The sequence below is a fragment of the Loxodonta africana genome, chromosome 7 (genome assembly GCF_030014295.1).
Source record: "Loxodonta africana isolate mLoxAfr1 chromosome 7, mLoxAfr1.hap2, whole genome shotgun sequence".
Lineage (NCBI taxonomy): Eukaryota > Metazoa > Chordata > Mammalia > Proboscidea > Elephantidae > Loxodonta > Loxodonta africana.
The window spans coordinates 107,614,799-107,636,169 of NC_087348.1; the positions used below are offsets into that span (position 1 = coordinate 107,614,799).

At 35.6% G+C, this 21,371-nt stretch overlaps 1 protein-coding gene across 1 annotated transcript in view; it reads right to left on the minus strand.

The window, feature by feature from the left end:
- The window catches only part of NOX4 (NADPH oxidase 4), a 178,907-nt gene that overhangs the window by 46,355 nt on the left and 111,181 nt on the right, over positions 1-21,371 (minus strand). The window contains exon 11 of the mRNA XM_003418556.4: positions 15,634-15,694. Coding sequence (XP_003418604.2) covers positions 15,634-15,694 — 61 coding nt within the window. The remainder of the gene's footprint in view (positions 1-15,633; positions 15,695-21,371) is intronic.

The window sequence follows — 21,371 nt, forward strand, 5'->3', positions numbered from 1 at the left end:
AGCGTCTACAATAGTCGCAGAGGCCGGCTTGATAGGCCTCTACTTTGAACTTAGTTTCTGCCGTGGTCTCATCTACTATTTGATGCACATGTATGTGGTTAAGTTGGAGTAAAGATCAGCAATAATATATCTCTTTTTGAAACCTTTTCCAGATATATTATAACCAACACCTCCCCTCTAAGTATACATGCTTATTGTTAAAATGTAGGGATCTCAGGCACATGTACTTAGGACAAGTAACACCATCCAGCCAGGGGTGATAACAGGAGAAATAAGCAAGTGCCCCTGCTGAACACTTGGTGTACCAGCCACTTGTGCCATGCCCTGGGGTGCAACTCATGAGATACACAAAGTCATCAAGCCTTTAGGTGGTGTGATGAGTGGAAATAAAGAAAATTATAATTTAGGTTGATATGAAAAATGTATAGGAAATAGAGGTTAAATATAAGTATACATAGTTGCCTGAACACTCATGTTATACTGGTTTTGTCCCTTATTATAAGGTGAAATAAACCAGTTCCACAGCAATAAGCCAAAAAAAAAAAAAGGTTTATGCTTAATAAAACAGTGAATACTAAATTTCGTTTTCTTTTTCAAGGAAGTTGATGATGAACATGTAACTTGAACAAAATGTTCTTCAATATTTGCTATACACTCTGGTCGACAAAATGATTTCACGTGAAAACACTCAAAAACTTTGCTGCTGATAAATCATCTACTTCAAAAACTATTCATTATTTTATGAAAACTATATCCAATAATGACAGCTCAACACATAAAATGTATAGAAGGTAAAACAGGTAGCCAAGATAAAGAATATATGCCCTCTCCTCACTTATCGACATGGCTAGGTTCCAAAGACCAGGTTGTTATGCGAAATCAGCATTATGTGAAAATAGAGGATGAGCACATCAGATCACAAAATGGAGGATGAATACATCCTTACATATCTGCCAAATTATATCATTACATAACTGCCAAGCCACTGAGAATCATGGCCCAGCAAAATACACACAAACTTAACCATCAAATTCAGCGTTACTCTTGCCTTGCACCTCCGCATTCATTAGTGTCAGACGTACGTTGTTAAGCGCAAAATAGTCCGATAGAAGATTTTTTTTACTATTGCCGTAAATGTGAAATGTCAGAAAACAACATAATCAATAAGTGAGGAGAAAGTGTATATAACTTGAGTATAACTGGGATCCAGATGGCCTCTCTGTGTATAATGTCAAGTTAAAGATTAGCTACTCATCAAAATAAAAAAAAAAAAAAAGCAATTCTAATTTTACAGGCTTACTCAAAAATCATTGATCGGTGGGAAGATGGGTAAGAGTGAGTAAAGAGTACATTCTAAGTTCACATTTTAACCTGTCCCAGCACTTCTTCTCCCACGGGCTGTTTATCTTAGCATTCTCTGTTGGAAGGCCGCCTTTTCCCCAGAAAGTCTCAACTTAGGAAGGAGCTGTGCCTCTTTCATTTCTCCTTTTTTTCTCCTATCCTTGTCCCTACCCTCAATTCTCTGTTCTTCTTCTTTTTTTTTTTTTTTTTTTTAATAAAACTCAATCTCTTCCAATGAAAACCCCCTTTTCCTGCTTCTCTATTTAGTCCTTTTCTGCTCATCCTCTTGACTGGGCATCACAAAACCCAGTAATCATTCCCAAAGACACCCATTTCTTTAGAAGGTGGACTGGAGGGAAGGAACTAAGCTGGTAAAGTCAATGTTCTGGTTTGTGGGGTATATGCTAGAGGTGAAGTCTGTGAACACTTACCTTTTAACAGCTTTTATACAAGTATAAAAGAATGGTGTTTAACTACTGAAATCAAAGAATATTGGTATAGGTGAAGAAGTAAATTTAAGACTAGCAACAAAATGAAACATGGCTTAAGGCTCCTTTCTACCTGAAAGTGCAAAATATCAAGAGTAAATTATACACACACACAAAATAAAAAAGGGAGAAAAAGGAGATTATACAGGTAAGAGAATTTCTGAGTATGTTTATTCTAATCATGCAGTCTGGAATTGGGCAAAAAAACATGGGATAAACTCAAGGACCCATGGGACCTATAGTGACACAGACTCAAGCCAAAACTCTATGAATCAACCATAAGCCCCCAGTGTTACAGTAGTCATGTTTTGATTCCTCAAAATAGCGTCAGCTTAGAGACAATGTTCAGTTCCCAAAAAGTTGAATATTTCTCTTTCTCCAATGCACAGTAATACAAGCAAATGGCTGAGGTCCCTTTGGGAAAGGCTAAAAGAATGATTTTACAGTTAAATTTCTGACATGTAGAAGGGTCATTATTCAAGGGGATCTGGATACCATCATTAAAGGGGCTCAGAATCTATGAATTGGCTCAAGACAGAAAACTGGATGAAGGGCTGTAATTCTCTATTGAGATGATTCAGACCATTAATCCTAGAGTTTTCTTTTAATGTATATAAGTCAAGTAAGACTTCACTAAGTTGTCCATCTATTTTAGCACTAAGAAGAACACCATGGTCAACTAGTCAAAATCAAAGAACTCTACAGGTCAATCCATTCTGATTACTGTTCCAGCCACGCTTCCCATTATGGTAATCACATCCACACTGACTCTTTAAGTGCTACCACTTGGCCCCTGCCTCTCTGGGAAATCATCCCCACAACTTCAAGGAGCCCAATTCAATGATAGCCTCTCTTTGTCACTCTGAGCCAAACAAACATCTCAGAGCCTTTCAAGTATTCTGGAATGCCCATCAATAACGTATGCCTAAAAATCTTGGTGAAAGTCTCCCTGGGAAATTACTTAGGGAGTTGATCACCAAAAACCAAATGCATTGCTGTTGAGTAGATTCCGACTCATAGTGACCCTATAAGACAGAGTAGAACTTCCCCATAGGGTTTCCAAGGCTGTAATCTTTAAGTAAGCAGACTGCTAGATCTTTCTCCTAAGGAGCAGTTGGTGGGTTTGAACTGCCAACCTTTTGGTTGGCAGCCAAGTGCTTCTTAACCACAGGGCTCAAGTAATAAATTCACCACAGCATTCTAATCTCTCTAAGGCATGAATAACTTCATCTACGATATACCTAAGAAGTCTATCAGCTTATACACCAAAGAGTAAAGGATTTGAGATTAAAGAAGGGGAGGGAAAAGGTGTTCACTTTTTATTTAATCTATATCTTAGATTGTATGAATTTTAACAATTTTTTTTAATCTATATCTTAGATTGTATGAATTTTAACAATGCTATCTAAAAATAGTAATTTTTAAAAAGAGTAGATGTAGGGTGTGGATGAAGAGTAGTTGACCACACTCCCCACATTACAGCTTTTGTACTGCTGTCCACTGTCCCACTTCCTGAGGAAGATACAACACTGATGCAGAAACACATACACACACATGCTTTCTAAAAGAGAAGGTACAACATTAATTTTTCCCTATAGCACTTAGGAAGTACTATTTACATATATTTCCCTGAATGATTCAAATGGTTCATGTGCTTGCTTGCTAACAGAAAGGTTGGAAGTTTGAGTCTACCCAGAGATGCCTGGGAGGAAGGCCTGGTGATCTACTTCCAAAAAATCGGCTGTTGAAAACCCTATGAAAGCACAGTTCTGTTCTGACACACATGGGGTTGTCATGAGTTGGAATCAGCCTTGTGACAATTAGTGTATTATTATGTAAACATATACACATAAAATAATGTACATCTAAAAAATTATTTTTTCAGAAAGCATTTATTGATCATGTACTAAAAGTCAAGCCCCAAGCTAGGTGCTCAAAGAGCTAAAAGTCTAGTGGGGAGGCACGTGTAGTCAAAAGATACATACACTACAAATAAATAACTGCTAAACGTATATTCTTGAAGTCCAGAAGAAAATAATGGCCGTTTTTACCTGGATAAGCTTGTAATAAACAGCAAAAGAAGCATGGAGGTTTTGTTTTTAAAAAACAAACAGAAAAAACCCAAAACAACAAAGAAGTCCTTATGATCCCTAGTGTTAGCTGAAGTGAGTATGTTTGCTTATTTTCTTGCTCTATTTCCTTGTCTCAACAGTCTCTAATTGTGGAGAATTTAGAACTGGGAATAAGACTGACATTTTGAGCAGAGGGAATCTTATCAATTAAATCATATTTTATTCATTATTCACTAACTCAATCAACATTTATTATGTACCTATTATTTGTCATGCTATGAATAAAACAAATTCTTATCTTCAAGGGCAAGCCTGTTTATCACCAGAGAACCCCAGTACAACAAAAGAATTAGAATGTCATTACAGCTACTTCAAAAGTGATTTACAATGTAATTACAAAATTACTTAAAGAGAGAAAGAAGGGCTTTTCTCATAGGAACTCAATGAAATTAATGGTTTGTCAAAATTTGACATTTTATTTTACTTGGGAAAAGAAATATGTACACTAATATTAGAAAAACAAATGGCTTCAAAAAATGAGAGAGGGCAGATTTAGAGTACATCCATACCCACTAGAGACATATAGAATATAAATTTTATTTTTCTGAAAAGTTTAAATCAAGTGAATGTTCTTTATTGCCATGGTAACTCAGCATTGAATAACAATAGTTACAATTTAAAATATTGCTTTCAAAGCAACATCAAAGGCATTCAAATTTTACTCTCCAGATAAATCAGGAAATGTGGTTGTAGAGCAAGAATACTGTCTTATTAAAGACATAGTTAAATTTCTGTTGATAAAACTGAAATGGAAACAGACTATAATTTTAGGGAAAAAAAAAGTCAGTTGCATGCTCTGGCTATATAAACCCACCTTCTCCACAAAAATTAAGACTAATGTCAAAAGAATATAAAAAATTAGAGCTATTGTTATCTTAGAAAAGGAGAAAAACAAAATAAAATATAAGTCCATACATACAATCTTGCCAATGGCAACACAGAACACAATGTAGATACAATCAGAGCTAATAAATTAATAAAACTGGAATAAAAAAACCCGTTGCTGTCAAGTTGATTCCAACTCACAGTGACCCTACAGGGTCACTATAAGTTGGAAAATTGTAATAGGAAAAAGAAAAGCACTATAAAAGATACAATACTTGGATTATAAAACCACAGCCTGTCGCCGCTGGGTCAATTCCGACCCATAGCGACCCTACAGGACAGAGTGGAACTGCCCTATAGGGTTTCTAAGGAGCAGCTGGTGGATTTGAACTGGCCACCTTCTGGTTAGCAGCCAAGGTCTTAATCACCGCACCACCAGGCATCTTACTTGGCATATATAGCCCCCACAATATTCCTATGAGCTTTTCTCAACTATACGAAAATCAATCTATTATTGTTCCCACTTTATGTTGAATTAAATGATCCGTATTTTAGAATTTATTTCTCTGAAAAGATTTATATAAAGTTTTACATTAGCAATGACCTGAGACGTGAGGGAAAAACTCCCTCAATGCAGCACGTTGATGGTGAGGAAAGTAAACACCAGAAAAGCTGGCTCACGGGCCCACGGTCACAAGACTCGCAAGATGCCAAGAGATTAAAACACAAATAAAAACAAAAACACGCATTCTTTTCACTGCATCACACTGCCTCGACCTCAATCACTGGAGAGAACACACTGCACTCCCTTTTTCTCATCCTCCCTCCTTTTACTTCCTTCTTGTCTAAGGGTTACATAAGAAAAACACTGCAGAGTCATACAGTCTACACGCCTTGACACCTGGTTCCTTTAAACATTGTAAAGTCTGAAGGTAGACAATACAGTAGACAACTTACAAATAGGGAAATTATTTAATATATCCTTCTATATTCAGAGGAGCACAATCATAAAACTCTATTTCTGTGATACTCATGACTCTACCCAGTGCCATCAAGTTGATTCTGACTCATAGCGACCCTATAGGACAGAGTAGAACTGCCCCATAGAATTTCCAAGGAGCGCCTGGCAGATTCGAACTGCTGACTCTTTGGTTAGCAGCCATAGCACTTAACCACTACGCCACCAGGGTTTCCAAAAAACCAAACCCACTGATGTCGAGTCAATTCCGACTCATAACAACCCTATAGGACAGAATACAGCTGCCAGATACAGTTTCCAAGAAGCGCCTGGCGGATTCGAACTGCCGACCTCTCGGTTAGCATCCATAGCACTTAACCCCTGCACCACGAGGGTAGTTGCTCTCATGACTCTGGAACCTACTTTTTAATCACACTATTCAAAAAAAAAACAAAAAAAAAAATTCAAAAGCATCCTTTGAAAAAACTGTAAACAGACTTCTTGGCCTCTAAATACATCAATGAATCAATGCCTGTAACTGGCTTTCTTTTAAAATATAAATTCTGTTCTATTGCCACCAAGGCTAAACTACAACAAAAGTTGACAGGGAGAAAAAAACAGAACAGAGGTTCAAGAAAAGTGAAAGCAAGTAGCAGAATCATATTTGGATAAACACATTGCTGCTACTAAGCTTTTCCATAATCCACCTATTAGGGAAAATGGTGCATTTTTCATTTGTCACAGCAAATGCATTTTTTAACAATGTCAGCACTCCATAAAAGCAATACCTCAAAATGACCACGGCTCAGCTTGACACTAATTCAGTTCCTACTGTCTGCACAAACTCTGAATGGCCTTCCTGGGGGCATATTCAAGAAGGACCAGGCAATTTTATCTATAAACAAAGAAACTGGAGGTTTTCTTTTATATTATTATGAAGTTTTAACCTGAAATCCTGTGCAAACAACATTGAAGACATGCAATATACGGTCCTTTGAAGCCTACCAAAACCAACTACGGCAGTCAGTCTCCTCTGTTCTTAAACAGGGGACATCCTGGCCAAAGACCAAGCCTATGGCTTATGTGGATCAGAGAAGAACAATAAATTTAAGAGTTCACTTCTTTTGTTGTTTCACTGAACAACTGGGTTTTCCTTGACCCCTCTGATTTTCTCTTGCATATGCTTTTCCCGCTGCCAGGACTAATTTTCTTCCCTTAACTAAACCCTGTCCAAGATTTAAGTGCCGGCTTTGATTCCCTTTCCTTGAAGATGTCTTCCCTGACTATGCTAACCGATAATGATCTTTATTTTCATTAAACTCCTACAGAAATCATAGTTAATAAGAGACATTCCAGCACAGTGATTAAGGGTTTAGGCACTTGATCCAACTCTTCAGACAGGGTTTGGACTGGACAATGGGATGGAGAGGGATGCCGGTGAGGAGTGAGCTTCTTGGAACAGGTGGACACTTGAGACTATGTCGGCATCTCCTGCCTGGAGGGGAGATGAGAGGGTAGAGGGGGTTAGAAACTGGTGAAATGGACACAAAAAGACAGAGTGGAGGGAGAGAGTGGGCTGTCTCATTAGGGGGAGAGCAACTAGGAATATGTAGCAAGGTGTATATAAGTTTTTGTGTGAGAGACTGACTTGATCTGTAAACTTCCACTTGAAGCACAAAAAAAAAAAAAGCGTTTAGGTGCTTGAGTAGGGATTCTCAAAGTCACTTGGGGAATACAGAGTAAAGTTTAATTTGTCTTCGAGCGTAGAATTCTTAAAAAAACCCTGGCTCCTACTTATCTTTGCAGCTTTATCTCCTGATCATTACCATTATGAATTCTAAATTCAGCTGCGTTAACATCACCTTGTCCCATAGTCACATGTCTTTTACATTTTGAGCCTTACCATCAGTGCTGTTTCTTGACAGGGCGCCCTTCCCCGCCTTCTCTGCCTAGAAATCTCCTCCTCAATCTCCGTTTCAGCTCTAACATAGCCTACCACTTCTACATGAATTTTCAGATTTCTGAAAGCAGGCTATGAGGCATTCTCTTAAAGAACTTTAATCACATATACTTGAGACTAAACTGTCAATACTTTTTAATCCTCATAAGCAATAAATATTATCAATAGAGAAAATCTGTGTTCATTTGATAGCTAAAACATAGTAATACAGTTATTTCAATTAACATTTATTGGACTATTATACCTTTTTCAGAGATTATTCTTTTTGAATTGAAATAACTCTTTATATATTAAATATATTACTAGTTCGCTGCTTTTTCCTGTTTAATTCCCTTTTGTTTTTGACGTAAGTTTTTAATTTTTGTGTAGTTAAAGCTATTTTTCTCTGTGAATTCTTCCAGGAAAAAAAAGGCCTTTCATATCCAGAGATTGGAGACCATTAATTTCCATTTTCTTCTAACTTTTTTAAGAGACTGATTTTTTATGTTAAAGTATTTAACCTATTTGGAATTAATTTTTTGTAATCTGCTTTTTCAATGGTTAAGTGGCAAATGCTTTATCTATTCACAAACTAACACTTCCTATTGATTTAGGGTGCTTCCTTTACCATGTAATACATATTTTTATTTGTGCTAGGGTCTGTTTCTAGGCTGTTTCACTCTGTTGATATTTTCTTCTCATTTTTGCTCCAGTACAAGAGTGTTTAAACTATTTGAACTTTATAAGAGGCAGCATGGGTAGTAAAATAATGCATGTTTTAACAAGGACTCAGGTACATGTACACCAATGCTCACTGTAGCACTATTCACAATAGCCAAAAGGTGGACAGGACCTAAGTGTCCATCACAGAATGGAATGGATAAACAAAATGTGGTATATACATAGAATGGGATATTACTTGGCCATAAAGAGAAATGAAGCTCTGATATATGCTATAACAGGAATGAACCTGGAAAACATTATGCTGAGCAAAATAAGTCAGACAGGAAAGGACAAACATTGTATGATCCCACTTACATGAAATATCTAGAATAAGCAAATGCACAGAGACAGTTTATTAGTGCTTACCAGGGGCTCAGGAAGAGGGACATGGGAGGAGTTAATACTTAATGTACGCTGAGTCTTTGTTTAGCGTGATGAAAAACATTTGAAAATGGATCCCAGAATAATGGTGAAAAATGTACAACATGGTGAATATAAGTAACGTCACTGGATTATACTCTTGAACATGGCTAAAATGGAAAATATTATATATATTTTTCTTAAACTATAAGTGAAACTATAAGTTTTATTGTGCTATAAGTGAAGCGTATCATTTACTACAAAAAAAAAAAAATCCATGGTCAAATAAATATGGAAATATTAACAAAAAGCCCCAAGTGTTTTAAAGTGAAGCTGAGTTCAGATTCCAACTCGTTCACTTAACAGAGCTTTATTTTCTTAGGCAAACTAACATTGTGAATTCTTGGCTTGCTTGTAAAATTTATTTCACTTTATATTTCAATAGGGCAAGTCCTACCCTGTTATTCATTTTCAATTCTTACAGTTTCCCAAATAAACATTAATAATATTTTTATTTCTTATTTTGACTGAAATTGTATTAAGCATATAATTTATTTTGGAAAGAACGAACTTCTACAAAATTCAACCTTTCTATCTAGAAACACAACATGTCTCTCTAAACTTCTCTATCTCTTAAGAAAATATTATTTTCTTCATATAGCTCAATTCTCATTTCTCACTGAAATGACATTAAATTTTTCTCAAAATGATTTTTTTTATTTGAAAAAGATAACAAACACCATATAAAGGCCTTTAATGGACTTATGAAATTTTTTTCAAATTTTTTGCTTTGCAAAGACCAACTCCCCTGGTTAAATGAACAAACAAATGAAATACATAATAAATGCAATTAAGAACTTCTTTAAAAAAGATGACTGAAAATGTTGCCCTCAGTTCCTGCTTTGTGGAAAAAATGCAGCAAAAGTGGGAATACTTACTCATGCAAGCTCATTCCCATACCAAAAAAAAAAAAAAAAGTTTCCCATTTCTATTGGGCTTAGAACTTGCCCTGGGCCTGTCTCACTCTGAAGTCTGTTCTCTTTTCCACTACACACACTGCCAACTTTGAAGGTCTGGATGGTTGAATACTATGTTTCAACCAGGGAGGACACAATATCCCAAGCTACCACTGAACAGTGTTCCATTCCAGGATCAACAAAAGATATTCAGTATTATTATGAAAGTGGAATGTCAAAAGACTACACGGTAAATAAGAAGGAATTCGTGAAAGAAAGGAAGACAAATCTCTTGATTACTCATGAATAACATTCCAACTCTTAAAATGTGTTTTTTTATTTGCTCCAATTGGAATCACGGCTTTTACTAGGTATTGTCACTGAAAACATCTAGATATACAAAAATTCCTATGTGTATCATCTCTCCTTTCCCTTCCCTCCCAATTATACTGATAGCTGCACCCCTAAGAATTTTATTACTTTCTCCAGAGAGTGCCAACAAAAACACAAGATCAACTTCTATTTTTAAGGTCTTCATCACATTGAAGCAGGCCATTTTAACTACTTACTTTTCTACCTTTTATCTTCTCTTGTTCTTGTTAGCTACCATTGAGTCTGCCCCAGACTCATGGTGACCTCATGCACAAAGGAATGAGACCATTGTGATCTACAGGGTTTTCAATGGTTAATATTTCGAAGTAGATCACCAGGCCTGTCTTCTTACGCTATTTTAGTCTGGAAGGTCTGCTGAAACCTGTTCAGCATCACAACACGCAAGCCTTCACTGACAGATGGGTGGTGGCTGCGCTTGAGGTATACTGACAAGGAGTCAAACCAAGCTCTCCTCATGGAAGGCAAGAATTTCGCCACTGAACCACCACTGCGCATTGTTGTATTCCAGCCAGGTGTATTTCTCAGTGTTCCCTAGCATTCCATGTCGATTACAGAAATGCCACCTCCAAATTTTCTCAAAATCTCACTTCATGGGAAAGTTCAGAGTTTTCCATTCCGCTGATATCCCTGCTTATAAAATCCCATCCTCCTCCATTGTTAAAGTTCAAAAATCATAATAATAGCAGTAGCATTTTCACCAGACACCATTCCTACAACTCCCTGACTTGTTTTTTTGAATTCACAAAAGATAAATACCTTCCTCTGGTATTAATAACACATTTAATGTCTTTGGTGTGTTTATTTGTATGACCTTATGAACTCCATCTACATCATTACTATCCATCAAGTTAAAATTCTGCTTTAAAAATTATAATTTATTTAGAGAACAGGAACTTCATTCATTTACCTCCCTTTATAAAGTACTTAGCAAGTGCATCAAGAAAATGAGTACTTTAAAATGTTCCCCGTGGTAATGATAATGGCATAAGACTACCGCCTTTTTGTCTTTTTAAAAATTACTTAGTGCATTAACGGTGGACTGACTTGGTGAAGTGACATACACCTTCTTGACCATCAAGTACATTACTGTCATACTCTTGACATTATTTAAAAAATTTAGTGACTAAGAAAATTTCTCATTATTCTTATTTTCCTTGATTGTATATAGTAAAAATTAAGCAGGAAATACTAATTTAAACTTCCCTTAGGAACAGAACAAGTCCTAATATAAACAGAAAACATGCAAGTAATTCACTAGGCTCTCCTAAAAAAATAATTCTACTTCCAAGTGCTTTAGAAACTATATAATTTATGTTCAAGTGTAAAATTCAACTTTTTTTTTATTGGATAGAAAATAAAACAAAATTTCTGTATATCTCTCAGATTTCAAAATGGCTAGACTAGAACAAAACCTGACGACTAGTGACTTCCAGTAAAACACTAGGCAGTCCCTATATTTTTGTGACATTATAAGTGAGCTGTCATCTACTAAAAAATGACAGCATAGATTTATTTCATCTCCATAAACTGAGAAACCAAAGGAAAAACAATTTATCCTCCCTCCTGAGAAAAGATGGCCATTTAAAGGATAAAGCTCAGATCACATGCTTCTCATTTCCCTGATATAAAAACTTCCTTGATTTCTAAGGCTATGAATATGAAATTTAAACCCAGTTCTTACTTATTAATACTTGTTATATTACGATGGCAAAAAAATCTATATTAACTTCCATAAATTAATTAATAAATTATCTTCGATGATTTCCACACAGCCTAATAAAGTCCTATTTGCTATGAGTTGGAATAGACTCCACAGCAGTGGGTTTGGGTTTTAGTTTTTTTATTATAGAAATGGAGCCTGGTGGCACAGCGGTTAAGCATTCATCTGCTAACCAAAAAGGTCAGCAGTTCGAATCCACCAGCCACTCCTTGGAAACCCTTTAGGGCAGTTCTGCTCTGTCCCATAGGTTCGCTATAAGTCAGAATCAACTTGATGGCAATGAGTTTGGGTTTTTTCGTATTATACAAATAATACATACTTTAAGACATAATAGGTTAATCCCATCCTTACCCAGATCTACCTAGATATACACATAGGTAATTGTATCTGTATTTGCTAATCCTCTCCCATTGTAAATCACAGGCCAGGTAAGCATATATTCGATCACTCGCAGAGTTCTGGGAAATTTAGAACTAGGCCCATTTGCTATGTGCCTCTTATTGTACACTAGCACTGCACTTACAGGTCTCCAATTCACAGCAATCTGTACCATCTCCAAACCTCTCCCCTGTATTTCCCCAATGAGATCATTTTTATAAGGTTAGCAGTAATCCTTTTCCATAGTTATTTTTCAGCCCTGTTGCACAGGATACCATAGATTACTTCCTCCTCAGAACTTTCTATGTTCCTGGCTTCCTTAACACTATGATAAATCTTCAAATCTTCAAATTAGTCATTTTGCCTCTAACCCAGTCTTCCTCCTTTCCATCCTATATACAAGTAGTCCCTGACTTAAGATGTACTCAAATCATGATGAACCGCACTTAGGAACATGTTTTTTGTACATCTTATGGTTAGTAATACGTACTACATACAGTGTTGCAGCACATATCTAATGAAGAAATTAACAAGAAATTTTTAGGTAATTTGTGGTCATACATTTGAAAGTAGAAAGCATGACTTATTTTGGAAGGGGAACAAAATATCACTTCAATTCAAAGAGAAATGTACTTAGGCAATCCACTCCAGTCCATTCTACCACCATCATTTCAAGGAAAAATCCTGAATTGTGTTTAAGGGGTTTTAAGAGTCTTCTAAACTTAAGTCTTCAGAACACACAGGGATGCATCTAGATGTCTAGGGGGAAAATATGAGGCTTTGATGTCTCCTGTTGTGCGATAGTTGCTTCATTTGAGACCTGGGTACTCTACAGTTGGGTGGAGTTGATTAGTCTTGGAAAGATCATCAATGGGGCAGTCTTAAACCTGTCCTTTATACTCCCTCAACTGGCCATGCAAAACGTATTTCAGGGTAAGAAAAGGTCACTCTAAAACATCTCTTAGTCCATTCAGAAAAGTAAACCTCTGATATTCAACCTCCTAAGCATCTCTATGGTACTTCTAATACCTACTGTTGTTAATGCTGAGTTTCAATCAGCTCTTTCAGAATAAAACCCAGCAATCCCTGATCCTTTTCTTACCTAATTATAATTCCACCGTTTTTAGGACAGCCTAACCTTTTTTTTTTTTTTTTTAACTAAAGTGTCAGATGGTGGCAGGATTATTTAGAGGTTCTTTGCATGAATGCTTGACTTTTTTTTCCCCCAAGTCAACAAATATTTAAAAGTTAACAACCAAGAAGGTCTATTAACTGAAAAGCACCTGACTGAAAATGAACTCTGAATAGAATGATCTTGTTTCTTCTTCAATGGCATAGTACATAAAAAAGGAGGATAAAATTAGCACTATTAAGCATTCCTTATTAGAGATTAAAATAAATGGTGAGCCAATCAATTATTTTAATGAGCTACTGATATAGAAAATAACTGTGTAGAAATTCAGTAATAATAGCTAGTAGTATACCATCATGAAGTTTCTGCTTACCCTTAAGAATTAAACAATGTCTTCATTGTGCCTGTTTTCCACTATAGAATTCTGTCAATTACCATTCATTACTGAACTTAATTCTTAATATATTAAGATTCTTACCAGAAAAGAATGGTACTCATTCCTAATGTCACAGTGTAAAACAAGTGTGATTATTCCACTCATATACCAAGTTACGAAAATTAATATTTCCGTACTATACCAAGTGTTCTCCTAACAATTGACGCCTATGATTTATTTTGAATAACACTACATGAACAATATTTGTTTAAGCCTGGCTTCCCACGGCTACATATAAATCATTACTGCTTAAAGATCTTTTGATTCATTTAGTTGCTTGCCCATCAAATCCCATGTTACATATTTTCTTCAAATTTCTGATTCCATGCTGGCTGCCCTCTCTATAGACAAAGAACTTTATAAACCTATTATTACTGTTTTTTTTTTACTATATGATATAAGCTCCTTCAACTTCCTCCTCCTCTTCTCAAAATATCTCTTGCTCTTTACCTAACATTTTACCCTTCCCTGATTATTACAGAAATTGATTCCTCCTTTTATCCAATGCTAAATTCTCAACCTTTGCTCGTAAATCCCATTCCATCCCAGCCTCCTCCACTGACTCCTTCCCCTCCGCCTCCGAGCACCGAGCACCCACAAGTTCTTCTTGACTCTAATCCATACAATTAGCAATTTAATAGCATTTTTTTCATCGTGTTGCTTCAAATCCTTCCATGATTCTCTAAAGTCTATGTTGCTGTTGTTAGCTGCCGTCATGTTGGTTCCGACTCATATGACCCTATGTACCACAGAACGAAACACTGCCCGGTCCTGCGTCATGCTCACAGTCATTGTCATGCTTGAGCCCATAAAGTCTACAGGTTCTTCTAATCCAAATATCTTTTCAAGGCATTTACCTAAACTGACCCCAGCTGATTTTTTCATACTACTCTCTAGAAGAAAATCTTTGCTTCTCCTAGACTGACTCATACTACATGAATAAGCTTCAATCATTATCTGAACTGATTTTTGGCAATGCTGTAAACTTCACTTTAAATTACCTACTTTTATCTTCATTTGCCCAATTTCTAAGGTTCAGCTTGAATTCTCTCTTCTTTATGAAATTTCTTTCACAGCCCCACCTATACTGAGCTTTCCTTTTTTTGACATCCTATAGCTTTTACAAACCAAGCTCTTGTTTAGGATTTAATTATAAAAGCCTTCAGTTTACATTTACATTCATGTTTATACTGCATCCGTTCCTTCAAACCCCCAACCTAATCAATCAACCAACAAATCAATATTTATCGAGCACTCACTTGTCAGTTACTCTGGTGGGTCAAGGAAATATGAGAATGAATAATATTTCTTATATTTCCTCAGGACATTCAATGTAATATATCTCTCAGATAATCAAAAGAATTTATTGAATAGATGAATGGCATACCACGAGTAGATCTGCTATTAGTAGTGAACACTATTCCAGATACATATATACCACAGAAAAGATCATGCAAAAGCTGGAATATCTGAGTGATATCAGTTCTAGGTGTTGATTATTTTGAGAGCCAAACCAACCACTAATTTAAAGATTGTGTTATCTAATAGGCGCATTTCAGTGCTCTTGTATTGCTCGTGCATCTGGCAAGTAAACAGAACCTCTGAAGTGAAAGCACAGTGAACTGTACATCATTAATAACTACTGACACCCAGGATACAATTCCAAAAATGTGTCTCACAGGAAGAAAACTGATGTCAAAACTGTACAAGCAAAGAAAGAAAACAAACAATAGCCTGAAAACATATGCATACTTCTATACATGCTGGTTGTTTTACTACTCAAACACATTCAAATTATTGTATATCCCATTATTTTCAAAATATGTATCTTAAAAGTCTATGTTCTACATACCTGTCCAGTCTCCTACTATTTTAAGATGGACTCCAAACGTTGCTTTGGTTTTAGTAGGACACTAAAAGAAATAAACACTAGAATCAATTCCAAATAATACATATTCATTACCAGACTATCATTCAATTACAATTTCTATTCTCATAGCAAGTCCCCCAAATCAATAGAAAACAGGAAGGGACAGACTAAAATCTATATAGGCCTTCGTTAGTCGGAAGAAAGCCATGCCTACCACTCAAAGAGACAACTTATATTTCTCTAAATACCCGTATTTACAATATACAATCTAAAATTGTTAGTATATTATAAGTACCGTAAGTATAATCTAATCTAATCTAAGTACCATAAGTGCCATGTGCCAAGGACTGTACTAAGTACTTTATTTCACCCTGAAAAGTTATCTCTTATATATAAGAAATTTGAGTAATTTAGACTTAAAAATATTAACTTGTCCAAGAGCATACAACTAGTGAAAACCACCTCAGAACTCGGATTCAGGTCTGTCTGACTCCCCAGTTCTAAACTATGGTATCTCACTGTCTCAGTTAAGATAAACACGTGGAAAATGGGCGAGGAATGCATGAGAAATTCAATGGAGTAAGAGGAAAGAAACTGTTGAGTATAAGTATAATCAGCATACAACAATATGAATCAAGGGGAAGGATGGATTTATATGGTCCAAATTAAGGCACAGATAAAAGAAAATGGCAGCGGTTTTGAAGGGTCCTCTGAACAGAGACTGGGTTATATAAAAAAAACCTCGCGATCAGTCGGAATCGACTAGACGGCAGTGGGTGGAACCAAATCTATTGCCATCAAATCGACTCCAACTCATAATGACCCTGGAAGACAGAAGAGAACTTCCCCATAGGGTTTCCAAGGCTGTAATCTTTATGAAAACAGACTGCTGTATCTTTCTCCTCTGGAGCAGCTGGTAGATTTGAACCGCTGACCCTTCGGTTAGCAGTTGAGCACTTAACCACTGCACCACCAGGGCTCCTGGGTTATATAAAGCAAGCCTAGTATCCCTGAGTTCACTGTGTTGGTTAACTAAAGTAGGTCACGTAAGAATGCTTTGAGGAAAGAAAACAGAGGAAGAAGATGCAGATACGTTTGCAACCCTTGATAAATGTAGTTTTAAAGTCAATAAAAACACTCATTAAAAAGTAAGGTCTTATAAACCAACTAAAAAGCACATGATCCGATAGCTCTTCATGATGGGAATTAATGTTAATGTGGGATTTCCAAACAACTACTCTGCAATCGGTGTTTTCAATAGGATTGTTGCTGCTAACAGTATAAAATATCAAAGTAACCTGAAATACTTTTAAAATTATGTTATTTAAATATTTATATTGTTAAATATTATTTTAGTTCTAACTGTGACTCTGATACTCAATTATCCCACTTACATTTTGGTTTTTAATAACTCTGACAGCAACCAGTTCTGTCACTAGTAAATCAGCCAATAAGATGTTGTCATCTGTAAAAACCTCCCACTGTTTTTACTTCATGACATTTAAAGCTGGTTTAATGAAAGCTCTAGCTCATAGAAAGCAAGAAGCCCAGCTGTGTTCCCTGCTACCACCAAGCTGATTGCCACATACCACTTGGTGTCTCCTTTACCGCAAGCTGTATTTTCAACAACAACAAAAAAAAAGAACATCAACAGAAAGATTCATACAAGAAAAAGAATGCCAGATACGCCTTTTAGAAAATAAAAAGTTGAGGGGAGAGGGAAAATGCGAGTAATTTATCAAAATACCACTGTAAAAGACACTTGAAAAAAATGAATTTTTCCTACCATTATAAAGCAAACTATTTTGATGGTACTGACCATGAATTGTATCGATAAAAAAAAAAAAGGGCTCATATGGGGGAAGAAAAAAAAAAGATCTAAGCCAAGAAAGTATCAGAATGGGGAGCAAACAAGTTAGTCTTTGTGTGGCTCAATTTGCTTCTGGCTTGATTTAATCTTACGATGTATTCTAAAACAAAATACATGTTTTGCCAAATATTCTTATCTCTGTGCTATTCTTTCAGTATAGACATTATAAAATATAATTACATATGATGTTTACCATCCCCTCGGGTCTTGTAGGAGACTATAACCCTCCCTCTCCTAAGTGCTGGCCGAATGCATCAATATAGGTTCAAAGGCTAATATGGTTCTGAATGGATAAAACACAATAATGTTTCTCAACCACCTTGGGAATGATGCCTTTATAAATTACTGATACATCCTCAAAGTAACTAGGAATTAAGAAGATAGACTTTAACATAGTCTTTATCTAAGCAGATCACCTGAAATTTAAACAGGGCCTGAACAGAGTAACACAAAGAACCGCTTCAGCATGTACGATATGAAACACTGAGTGAAGATCTTAGAATCATACATTTCAGTATCTTTGCGCAGATAACGCTCAAATTCACTTACGTTGCCTAAAGTACGGTATGGTGAGTCTTCAATATTTTCTCATTGTCTTTATAATCGGGTTTAGAAAACTTCTCAAAGGAAAGAGATAACAAAAGTATTGATATTTATGGCTATCTTGTTTCTCTTAGAACATTCATAAAGAAATATGCTTATGGAAATTTTCAGTTTAAAAAGTTACAGCATGATATGTGTAAAGTTCACTTTATTAAAATAAAAAGACATAATATTAGTGTTTTTCTCTACGTAAAGAAAAAAGTCGGAGAGACTATATAATAAGCTATTAAGAGCACTAACTTCTGGGGAAGTAGAATTGAGCGCAGAGGAAATAAGGGCTCTCATTTATTTTATATGTACCTATGTTATTTGATTTTATTATAAGTCTTTGTTATTTTTGTGATTTAAAAAAGTTTAATTTCAAACATAAACATTAAAACGTTGCTAAGCATCTTAGTTTCCCAGGATGTAAAGAATGGATTTTGGCTCCTGTTGACATTAATATAAGTACCACAGAGTATGTATCATCTAACTCTAAGGATAAGAAAATAAAGAGTGACAGATTTTGACTCTAACAGCAGAGTTGGAAGAATGTGTACTTTGATATCCTGGAGAAAAATAACTTTTTTTTCCTTCCAGTTATTTGTTCAGTATGACATTAAGTTTTTAATGTGCCCAAATGTCTAATGATTTTATAACAGGCCCACAAAAATATAAAAAGATTTTGCGTAACTCCTCTGATCTTTGGGAGCTAAATGTTTAAAAGTGATGTCACTGAACTAAGATTTATTTAACATGGAAAAGAAATTCAAAAGAAGCTGAAATATTTTTGTTTTTAAATCAAGAGCCTTGAAATAATAAGTTAAAAAAAATAAATAAAAATAGTAACATGTAAATTTTCAATGCAACCAAATTTGTTAAACCAGAGAAAACGATCACAAAATATGACGTTCTTTAATCGTTTTTTGTCAGGTCTTTATTTTTAATACTTTCTTCCCAACCTCTAGTTTCACACTTTCTACTGCCTGCTGGACACTTCCTCCTGAAATTCACTCTAAATTTAACATATCTAAAATTGCTGTTATCTTACTTCCTAAATTACCTTCTACTGATTCCCCTACGTCTGAAAATCAAACCTACATCCTTCTCAGAACAGAGGTTCAAATCTCAGGGTAATATCAGGTATTTCTCTTGCTGACATCATTCAATCAATTTTCAATTTCTTTCAAATAATCTTACCAAAGAAAATGTCTGATCACAGCAATCTCCAACTGATTAACCTTTTGTGTCTTCTTATGGAAAAACACTCAAATTCTTTCTTCCCTATAGTCTAAGGCCAATCACAATTTTCTCCAAAGTCTTTCCAGCTTTATAATTCTTCTTCTTCATTCATTATAATCTAGCTAAATTAACACTGATCCAACACAGGGTCCCCCCGCTATCCCAAAGTAGAGCATTGCCATGAAATCTTTTGTAAGCCGAAATGATGTAAGGCGAAGAAGCAATCACCATTTATTTACATGGGAAAATTTTATGAGCATTCCCAGAACCAAAAAATAACCTACCAAATAACACATAAACCCTAAAATAACACCAATATATCATAAAAGCTGGAATGATATGACAAAATGAGCTTGGCGACATCACTCTTGCTGCTCAGGGTACATGCTACCTCTCTAAAGGCTTGCTGTAAAACAAGGACTCAGTGCTATTTCTGCTTTTCATCTTTTTTTCATAAAAGCAAAAATCCTCTTCTGATTTCTTTCCGTTAGCCAGAACAGGTACTAATGTAGGTCTTTCATAAAAGTAGCCTAATGTGAACTTTCAAAAAGTAGGGGATGGCAGTAACATGTTTTTCTGCCCCTTTATTTGCATACTTACTAGTATGCTCATTTAGAATGGCTTCAATCCCGTTTCTCATACTGAACCCTGGCAATTCTTTAAGGACTAGCTCAAATGCCACCATCTTAATGAAGGTATCCCTGAATTTCCCTCACTTATCTGACTTCCCAGATTGTATGACTTTATGCCACTCACTAGATTTTACCTCTTTATTTTTGTATCATTTTTCTTTCTGTATTAATACACTGCAACCGTCTTAAGACCAAGAATTATTTCTTACTCAAAATTGTATATTCTTTAGTACCTTACACATAGAGCATGTACAAATATCAGTTGAATATGGGAGGATTAACTAGAAAATAGATAAGAACTTCAAAGACGGACAATTTTCCTACAATTTATTCATATACTCAACAAATATTTATTGAGTGTCCAAAATATGCCCAAGACTATACTAACAGCTCATGTAAACTTCATAAATGAGAATTGTTTAAAAGCAAAAGAGCAGTTAATAGGCCAGGAACACTGAGTCCATCACAAGGAATATAACCTCATGACACTAAACATTTGACAAATACAAAAAAAAAATTAATTTTTATTTGTCTAGTTGAAGGAAAAGGGGCACAGGTGCACAATGGTTAAAGCACTCAGCTGCTAACCCAAAGGTCAGTGGTTCAAACCCACCAGCTGTTCCATGAGAGAAAGATGTAGCAGTCTGCTTCCATAAAGATTTTCAGCCTTGGAAACCCTATGGGGCAGTTCTACTCTGTCTTTTAGGGCACTGTGAGTTGGAACTGACTCGACAGCAATGGGTTAGTTAAAGGAAAAAAGTTGTGTTTACTTGTATATTTAAATGAAAATTATACTCATTATTAAACAGATCCTTGAAGAGTATATAAATGTGATTTTTAACTTGGATTGACTGTGCATTTATTTCAATTCACTCAAGAGAAATGATACACTAAACTAACAGTTTAGAGATATAAAAATACAAACCACAATGGCAAAGATAGCATGGGCACTGACAACAAAATGATGTCAATTAATTTCTGAAAGATGAAATGTGGATGGGATATTTATGTGGGAACTGACGTAACAAAACATATGAAGTTGAAAGTCCACTGCCTTAAAAAAGGGGATCAACTTGAGAAGTCCATCTTTCCCTCACAACGTCAAAAAAAAAAGCACAGGTATGAGAGGCAATAAGAGCAGGCCAGGGTTGAGGATCATGACTAAAAAAAGAATAACTATGTTCGTGTCTATATGTGGGGTAATTTGACCTCCAGATCCATCTCACCCCAAGCACAACTAGTCTTCCCCAAACCCAAAAGGTTCTAGATGCAGGAATAATAGGTATAGTGGAAAGCAGGGCTGAGTTGCCATTCATTCATTTAGCAAATACTAAATGAAAGCATACTATGTGCCACTTCAAACTAACATGTCCAAGATGAAGGTTTACATATTC